Source organism: Syzygium oleosum, unplaced genomic scaffold, assembly GCF_021117445.2.
Source record: "Syzygium oleosum isolate NSW1041296 unplaced genomic scaffold, Sole_v2.1 Sole_v2.14, whole genome shotgun sequence".
NCBI lineage: Eukaryota > Viridiplantae > Streptophyta > Magnoliopsida > Myrtales > Myrtaceae > Syzygium > Syzygium oleosum.
Window position 1 is genome coordinate 8,457,331 of NW_026607498.1, and position 8,842 is coordinate 8,466,172.

Sequence of the window (8,842 nt, forward strand, 5' to 3'; positions counted from 1 at the left end):
GTTCAACTCTTCGAGCACTTCACCGCCCTCCCCTTCCCTCCTCGCGACTGTACCGGAACCGCCACTGCACGCGGCGGCGATCGATTTGGCCCTTCATCCCTCCTCGCGACTGCACCGAAACCCGCCTCTTCAGTTTCGTGCCCTCCATCCCTCCTCGCGACTGCACCGGAACCGCCAGCTCACACGGCGGCGATCGATTTGGCTCTCCCTATCTCCGCTGCTTCCGTTTTTTCGTGCGTAGCTGGTGAGTCTTCGATTCCTCCAACTGTTGCACCTCCTCTCGTTAGCTTTTTCCTTCGGGTGCAATCCGCGGTGCGCGACGCGGCTGCCCGTTTAGGGCACGCGGCCCGCGCGAATCTCGCTCAATCGAGTCAGAACGAGGGAACGAGACGCCCATGTTGCGGATTGAGGTTGAGGTTGAAGTTGAGCCGCGAGATTTCGATTTCAAAGGGCTATGATGTGTGGGTTGTGTGGCTAAATCGGTTTGTTTCGTCATTCGTGTCTGGCTCTGTGGTTCGCGGCGAATTGCCACAAGTAGTTAGCGCTTTTGTCTCGTTTTTATCTGGGTTGTCATTTCTGGGCGGCATCTCGAGCACTGGCTTTGGTTTTAGCACAGGCACTAGATGATGGGTTTACCCCGAGAAGGTTAAATTTTATGGATTGGGAGGACGGCCTACAAGTGAAAGATATCAACCTGAGATAGTGAGGGGAAACCATGGCATTTCATTCAATTTATCTCTTTCGAAGGCTATCCTCAACTAAACTGTGTTGATAAACTGTTTTAGATGAGAAATTATGAAAGGCATGTATGCCATGTGGTTTTGACTTTACTGAAGTGGATCAGTCACTTAATGATAAGAGAAATAAGGGATATGTGACCCTTTTTTGTTGGTGATGTCATTGTACGAACTTTTTAAGTTCACGTGTGAGAGGTTGGTGGGTGCAGTGTTGGATATTGTTTCATAAGAAGTTCCTTTACAATATTTTTATGAGGGTAAGTTGGTACATGTCTTGATCAGATGTGTATGAATGTGTTCTAATTAAAGAATATCGAGTGTCTTTGAACTCGGAGAGCTATGCTTTTGGTGCCTTCTCTAAGTCTACCTACATCTTTTCTTTGTGTGATTGATTCATAAAGAATTTTGGATGAAATATTACTTGTCCGAGTCTAATTGGTAGTTCTGATTTGTTCTGTCTACGAAAGCACGTGGACTGTAATCTAGGTTCTTGCCACACATTGTGGATTAGTGGTCTTAAGTCCTGGATTGTTGCTATTGGGTCGATCTTTTAGGCGAGGATTGTTGAGACAGCAGCATGATTTTGGGAGTTGCTTGTTCATGTTCATCTTGTGACTGGATAGTTGTTTTCTTTGCAATTTTTTTTTTCCTTCCGTGGCCCATATTGCACTACAACTTGCTGATTTGGTGTTACTATGATAGATTCAACTGAGTTGAAACTATCATGCCTCCAGGATGCCGATTAAGTCTTAGAACATTTTATACATGTTTTGTGGTCATTGCGTTATCTTCTTTTGGGTCGTGTGCTTCTGAGTCTCCTCTTGTTGTGTACCACTATTAGGATTTACTGTCTACTATTTTTGTATTATTGCAAATTTACATAAAGTTTTCCTATGCTATACTATTTGTTAGCTCTTTGGTAGAGTTTCTCTATTTTAGGGTGTCAAATTCTCTACTCAGGTACAATTTATGTTCTCTTTTGTAGATGTGCTCCTCTTTTTAATTCTTGTTTGTTTGTTGAATCGTCATTACCAGCATTTGTCCCTGAAATTTCATCGATTTTACATAAATGGAATCCCCCAAATACACGTACATGGCAAAGTGGACTGAGCCGTTGACCGAATTGTTTGTAAGTCTGATGGTAGATGAGGTAAAAAAGGGAAATCGCACATCATGTACCTACAACAGAGTAGGGTGGATTAACATTGAAAAAGAATTCAATGAACAAACAGGACTTCACTTTAGTCTACCACAGTTCAAGAACAAGGCACAGAAACTCAAGAGACAATATGGTAGTTTTAAGAAGCTGCTTTTAACAACGGGATTTGGATAGGACGATGATAGCAAGAGGGTTGTTGTGGACGATGAAACTGTTTGGGCAAATCACATTAAGGTGATGTTACTTACTTAGTTCATCTTATTATTGTAACCTCAAATTTCAGATTTATAAAATGTTGAGTACTGCCTGACATTACTTTGAAAATGGCACAGGCTAATACTGAATGGGCCAAGTTCAGGAAGGACGGATTTCCTTTGTATTCACAGCTTTGTCTTGTGTTTGGAGATACATACGCCACTTGGGAGTTTGCAATAGGAAATGCGTAAGGCGCGGCACCGTCGGAGGGTACAGGTGACAGTGGTGGTGGTGGTGACAATGATGTTCATGTCAACCTAAGCGAACCTGAACTGTTTTCCGAAACCCAAGCTGATGTGGAACAATTTAACGTGTCGGCGAGCCCACCTCCAAAAAGTCACATGTTGGATAGGACTCCAAATGCCAAGAGGAGGAGAAAGAGCAGTTCGCATTCATTTGACGCGACCTGCAAAGCCATTCAAGAGATGATCAAAGCTAAGACGGTTCAAACATCAAGTGCCTCCGTCACCTCACAGTCCTTATTACCTGTGGACCCTTACTCTATAGCAACCGTGGGTGCTGTCCTAAATGCCATGCATGACTTGGACAAGGTTCTTTACATCAAAACTATGAAACATGATGTCATTAATGCCTCTTGGAGAGAGGGCTTCCTGACATGGCTTTCCAAAATGAGAGTTGCCTTTATTGAGGCTATGGATGAGTAGTTGGGGGCTGTTGAGTAGTTGTTGGGCTATAGTATGCCGTTTTATGTTTGCGTTCATTTCGGCTTTTCACTTATGTATTTCAGACATTGACTTGTCTTTATGACTATGCGTTTGTGATGATGTTGAGATTTTGCTTTAATGTGATTGAATTCCATAATTATCTGTTGAGTGGTATTAAATTCCCAACATATCAGTTCAAATGTATTGGCTTCCCAACTGACATGTTGAGTTTGTCTTCTTCTTTCGCATGATGGCCTAGGTAATATGGAAGGGGGTCAAAGTAACTGGTCTAATGATCAAGTAGCATCAAGTGAAACAATTGTATCAGGTGAACAAGACTTTGATGAGGATGAGTTAAAAATGTTGTTGGCATGGTTGTGTACTGCTTGGTTGCATAGGTCCATGCACATGACAGAACGTATTAGGGACAACGTATTGACAGGACCCCAATGGGTTAGCGAGCTTCTTCATGGACATTCAGATAGAGTATACGAAGCATTTAGAATGGAGGGACATGTTTTTCTTAACCTTTGTGGTTTGCTCAAGTCAAGAGGTTGGTTGGCAGACAGTCGATATGTTAGGGTAGATGAACAGGTTGCCATGTTTTTATTAATGATTTGTCACAAGAACTCCAACAGAGCTTTATGTGAGAGATTCCAACGTTCAGGAGAGACTGTTAGCAAGTACTTTGCAGCGGTGTTGAAAGCTGTTTTGAAATTGGCGAAGGAGATTATCGTACCTCCTTCGTTTGATGTTGTCCTAGAAGAAATTCGGATTGATCCAAAGTTTAATCGTTACTTCAAGGTACATTTTTCGTACATTTCCTTGCACCATTTGATTAGTTTTGCTCACAATCTTGTCTAATGTATGTATTTAATTAAATGACAGGGGTGCGTAGGTGCTATTGATGGCACCCATATTCATGCTACCGTACCTGAACATATGCAGCCACGATTTAGAGGTAGAAAAGGCACAACCACTCAGAACGTGTTGTGTGTGTGTTCCTTTAATATGCGATTTACTTTTGTGTATGCTGGTTGGGAAGGATCAGCCAACGATTGTCGAGTGTTGTCGGCCGCACTTGACACACCTCACCTACAGTTTCCTCGACCACCCGCAGGTGCTATTTTGATATATAATGAGTATTTTGTGTTTATGATTTTGCTAGGATTGCATTTCATGATCAATCCATGAATACTTTGTTGTAGGCAAGTACTACGCCGTCGATTCTGGTTATGCTTCAAGTCCAGGATTTTTAACACCATTTAAAGGCGAACGGTATCATATACCAGAATTTCGACGAAGTGGGGGACCAACAACAGCAAAGGAATTGTTCAACCACAGGCATTCTTCATTAAGGAATATCATTGAGAGATCCTTTGCGGCTTTAAAGAATCGTTTTTTTGTTTTGAGACAGATGCCTCCATTTAAATTTGAAAAACAAACACATATTGTAATTGCATGCTGTGCGATCCATAACTACATCATTGAGCAAGATAGGATGGATAAGTGTTTGTCCATATATGGAGATCCGGATTATGTGTGTGAACCTACTGAACATGGTACAGACGATGTAGTAACAACCGAAGAGGGAACCGAGATGAACATTATTAGGAAACGTATTGCCAATAAAATGGCTAGGGATAATCATATGCCGGAGATTCCATGAAATTCGATTTTCCACTATTGTATTGTACTTCCATTATTATTATTCAAGGATTATTTGCTTTTTTTGCCTTTTGTAATGTAATGTTGTATTGTAGGATTTGTATTATGTGTAATTGAGGATTTGGTACCAGGTCTTCTTGTAATGACATGTTATTTTGGAATTTATGTTCTTTTTATTTGAGGATTTAAAAAAATGTACTAGATTTTGCCTCGAATATCATGCATTGTAGATTAAGATAAATAATATTTTGCAATTGAGTTCGGACTATCTTTATTGCGGAAATAGAATTGACATGCCGTTATCAAATGTATTTTTTGCTTACTTTGCATGAAATTTAAATTTTTTGAGGTGCAAAAAAAAATCAAAAAATTAAAAATTTCAAAATTTCAAAACTTCACAGAATGGCTTAGAATATTTGTGGCCATCCACTTTGAGTGAAATTTAAATTTGTGGCCACCTCCAAAAATTTAAATTTTCACTCAAAGTGGGTGGCCATAGGTATTTTAAAGCCATTCTGTGAAGTTTTGAAATTTTTTATTTTTTTATTTTTTTTGGGCACCTAAAAAAAATAAATTTCACTAAAAATGGGTGGCCACATGTATTCTAAGCCATTCCGTGAAGTTTTGAATTTTTTGATTTTATGATTTTTTTGGGCGCCTAAAAAAAATTAATTTTCACTAAACGTGGGTGATTACACGTATTCTAAACCATTATGTGAAGTTTTAAAATTTTTTATTTTTTCATTTGTTAAATTTTTTTTCGGAAAAATTCAATAAATTTCCTATTTTCCCGAAATCTGACTGTTTTCCACTATTGTATTATACTTCCATTATTATTATTCGAGGATTATTTGCTTTTTTTGCCTTATGTAATGTAATGTTGTATTGTAGGATTTGTATTATGTGTAATTGAGGATTTGGTACCGGGTCTTCTTGTAATGACATGTTATTTTGGAATTTATGTTCTTTTTATTTGAGGATTTAAAAAAATGTACTAGATTTTGCCTCGAATATCATGCATTGTGAGTTAAGATAAATAATATTTTGCAATTGAGTTCGAACTATCTTTGTTGCGGAAATAGAATTGACACGCCGTTATCAAATGTATTTCTCATCCAGAAGTAGAAATTTCCTCTTATTTTATCAAACAGATTTCTCTTCCAAAAATCAATTTCTAGAGCAGAATTAGTCATGTTTTACCAAACAGATTTCTCCTCCAAAAATCAATTTCTGGCAAGAATTCCAGAAATCAATTTCTGGCAAGAATTTGATTTCTAGAGCAGAATGGTTACTATTCGCGCCCTTAGTGAACCGTGGGAAACACCGTCCTATCCATTTAGGTATGACCTGGAGTCACCCTCCTCGTGGTAGACTCTCGTTATTCCCAAAAAAGTCCATCTAAAATTGTAATCATGTATGCAACTTGTTGAAGAACGTTTATTAAAATTGATTTGAATAAAGAAGCCATAATTGGGATCTGAGCATCCTTAAAAAGTTTTATCTGGATCATTGTCCGTATTTTGAGATTACCAGGATATAAAATTTTTAGAAGATATTATCTCTTCTTGGGAAAAATAAAAAATTAGGAGTACGAAGTGTGCGGGTATCGATACGTTAAAATAAAGAATGCATAAATGGAGCTTGCCTTACAGGATGGGGATAAGCTGCGTAGGCTCTCCTAAGAGCGAAAGCTCAATTTTTTGATAAGGTTACCTCTTAATCGAACACAAATAATTCAATGGAAGCCAATTAATTACGCAAGTTTAGCAACTTGTTTGAAGAACGTTCATTAAATTTGAGTTGAACAAAGAAGCGAAAACAACTGCATCTCTGCCCAAATAAATAGAAACACATTATTGAATCAATCGGTGGATCACTTGGGAGAAATCTGGATGGGCATTCCGTGGACAGGGAACGGGAGCGGGTCCACGGTGATCGGCTCGTCGGGATGGATCAAGGACCAGTCATAGCGGGTCACCACGTGGTGCACGAGCACGAGGATGTTCATTCTCGCTAACTGGTACCCAGCACAAACCCTTGCCCCCCCTCCGAAGGGCACGTAAACGTACGGCGGTTTCGGTTCCTCAAACCGATCCGGGTCGAAGCTCATCGGGTCTCGGAAGTGTTCCGGGTCGTAGTGTGTCCCGTAGGTTGTCCACAACACCTGAAATTAGAATGGATCCATAAGATCTGAAGTCGGTATTCCTTTTTATGTGTACGCAACGCATTATCGCGATTCTCATCGATTTAGTTTGTTATGCCAATACGACGAGTGTTTTAAAATCATGTAATTGTATACGACATTTTCTCAAATCGCGAATTCTTCTGCGTCTCCTAAGAAAAAGGGAGGAATACTAGATAGGAAAAGTTGACAGTATGAACAAGTGGCTTATTTTAATACATCTTCGACCGTCCCTAATAACTGCAGTTAAGGAAGATGCAGATGACTTCGTTGCCATGCATGCTCGTGATGAGTGCATGACGACTTTAATTTTAAATAACAAGCGTGCATGTGCGGGGGACATTCTCTTTTCAAAGCAATCTTCAATGATATGAGCGTGGGCGGCATACAAAGATTTTCATTCACGATTAGGTCGGTTTAATCTTCAGTAAAATAAACCGTGGCCGGTGTTGGCCTTGGTCTATATTATTCGACGCATTGGCATATGGCGTCAATGGGTTGTGTAGGGTATGCAATGGTGCCACTTAATTAATCTTTTAATTGAAAATGAAGTCGTATCAAAGGTTTCGAGACTAAATCTAAGCTTTCGATACGACGACACGACATCGACTCTTTTCTTGTTTGACAATCATGGCATGTTGCTTTGAGAGATGAAATAAGTCGTGGAGGTCCATTTTAAAGTTAATTAGTTCTAATTTCACGGGAATGAATCAAACTCGAGTTCTCAATTGAAATGTCGTAATTGGATTGAAAGTTACGTACCTTCCATCCTTTCGGGATGGTGAATCCTTCGTACTCGATATCGACAATGGCTTTCCTGAAAGAGCCAAAGATGGGAGGAAACAATCTTATGCTTTCACGAGCAACCTTCCACGTATAACTCATCTTCTTAATATCTTCACCATTGATATCCTCTCCTTCTCCTTTTCCGCTCTTCACATCCATATGTTCTGCAAAAGAGCAAAGCTCACTAATTTAACAATAAATATAGAAACCCCAGAGAAAATTTTAATAACATAGTCCATATTTTATATGCAATGTCATTGATTGATATCCTTCTCAAATTTCAACAATCACTACCCTAAGTTCTGTGACCTAGACTTCACCTATATGAAGACTATTCACATTAGAACGAATATCATATACTATAAGCCGATCAAAGACACGAAAAAAGATAAGTCATATAACCTAACGACAGATTTTCACCTTTTAGTAGCAACTGATAGCAATTTGGGTGGTGAGCCAACATTCTAAAGGTCATGGCAATGGCAAAAGAGGTGGTGTCATGAGCTGCAAACACCAGCAGCACGATGTTATCGATCACCTCCTCCTCGCTCATCTCGCCCCGCAGCATCGCCGCCACGTACCGTGGCAGCAGCACTGCCCCACCCTCCTTGTTCCCGCCTCCACCTCCTCCCGAAATCTCCCTCTCCAACTCCTCCTTCTTCCTCACAATCCTCACCAGCATTCTCTCTATCTTCTTCCTCGCTCTCATTGCTCTCGAAAACCTAGTTCCGGGGACCGTAACTGGTGGCGCGAAGACTCCCTCCAGAATCCTCTCAAATATTTCCGACATTCCCAGCTCCACATCTATCCCTAACAAACATTCGAACACAATGTGGAATGTCAAATTTTTGGTGAAGTGGTATAGGCTGATTCTCTCTTGGCCACGCCAATGTGCATCTAGGTGGCGTTGTACTGATTTGCTCAACTTCGGCACTAAAGACTCCGCTGAGGAGCTGCCGAGGCTAGAGGCGATCAGTCCATGGACGTGGTGGTGTTGCTCGCCATGCTTTTCCATAATGGAATTCTTGCCCATGAGCTGAACTGAAGAAGAAGGCCACGAGCTTATCACCAGCTTGAACTCATTGGACAAGAAGAATCGGTTTGCTTCGGCTCCACTTACAATCACCGTTGGCGACCCCATCAATCTTGTTTTGAAGATCTTGCCATGCCTCGCCATTCGAGGTCGGACAAAGTCCTCGAATAACCGGTTGGCTCGCTGGGCTCTGTAGAAATCCATGGTTTCGCCGAGCCACGGGAGGCCCAACTGGCCCGGGGGTAGGTTGTGCTCGTTGCTGACACATTTTTGCTTGAGTTTGAGAAGAAGGAACAAGGGTGCTAGGGCTAAAATGAGAGTGAGGAGCCAAGAGAAAATGTAGTGGTTGATCTCCAT

The 8,842-nt window shown here is 40.7% G+C and overlaps 2 protein-coding genes across 3 annotated transcripts; one reads left to right on the top strand and one right to left on the bottom strand.

The window, feature by feature from the left end:
* The first annotated feature begins 2,976 nt into the window (after nucleotides 1–2,976).
* Nucleotides 2,977–4,614, top strand: LOC130139873 (uncharacterized). 2 transcript variants are annotated; one of them, XM_056317728.1, is made up of 3 exons: nucleotides 2,977–3,620; nucleotides 3,705–3,810; nucleotides 4,025–4,614. In XM_056317728.1, exons 1-3 carry the CDS (start codon nucleotides 3,081–3,083, stop codon nucleotides 4,483–4,485), a joined length of 1,107 nt encoding a protein of 368 aa, XP_056173703.1. In that variant the 5' UTR covers nucleotides 2,977–3,080; the 3' UTR covers nucleotides 4,486–4,614. The 2 variants fall into 2 exon arrangements, with proteins under 2 accessions (XP_056173703.1, XP_056173704.1); XM_056317729.1 differs by having other exon boundaries at nucleotides 2,981–3,620; nucleotides 3,705–3,777.
* A 1,743-nt stretch (nucleotides 4,615–6,357) lies between these two features.
* LOC115688491 (taxadiene 5-alpha hydroxylase-like) lies at nucleotides 6,358–8,842 on the bottom strand. The gene is made up of 3 exons (XM_030614317.2): nucleotides 7,873–8,842; nucleotides 7,429–7,616; nucleotides 6,358–6,648 (listed from the first exon to the last, which is right to left on the bottom strand). The coding sequence occupies exons 1-3, from the start codon at nucleotides 8,840–8,842 to the stop codon at nucleotides 6,358–6,360; spliced, it is 1,449 nt and encodes a 482-aa protein (XP_030470177.2).

What these genes read in the sequence shown, in the direction of transcription:
- LOC130139873 (XM_056317728.1), top strand. Translation starts at nt 3,081, where the DNA reads ATGGAAGGGGGTCAAAGTAACTGGTCTAATGATCAAGTAGCATCAAGT. An exon ending in AGTTTAATCGTTACTTCAAG is followed by an intron (nt 3,621 to 3,704) that starts GTACATTTTTCG and finishes ATTAAATGACAG; the next exon opens with GGGTGCGTAGGTGCTATTGA. An exon ending in AACCACTCAGAACGTGTTGT is followed by an intron (nt 3,811 to 4,024) that starts GTGTGTGTTCCT and finishes ACTTTGTTGTAG; the next exon opens with GCAAGTACTACGCCGTCGAT.
- LOC115688491 (XM_030614317.2), bottom strand. Translation starts at nt 8,842, where the DNA reads ATGGAGATCAACCACTACATTTTCTCTTGGCTCCTCACTCTCATTTTA. An exon ending in CTATCAGTTGCTACTAAAAG is followed by an intron (nt 7,617 to 7,872) that starts GTGAAAATCTGT and finishes GCTCTTTTGCAG; the next exon opens with AACATATGGATGTGAAGAGC. An exon ending in CCATCCCGAAAGGATGGAAG is followed by an intron (nt 6,649 to 7,428) that starts GTACGTAACTTT and finishes TTCTAATTTCAG; the next exon opens with GTGTTGTGGACAACCTACGG.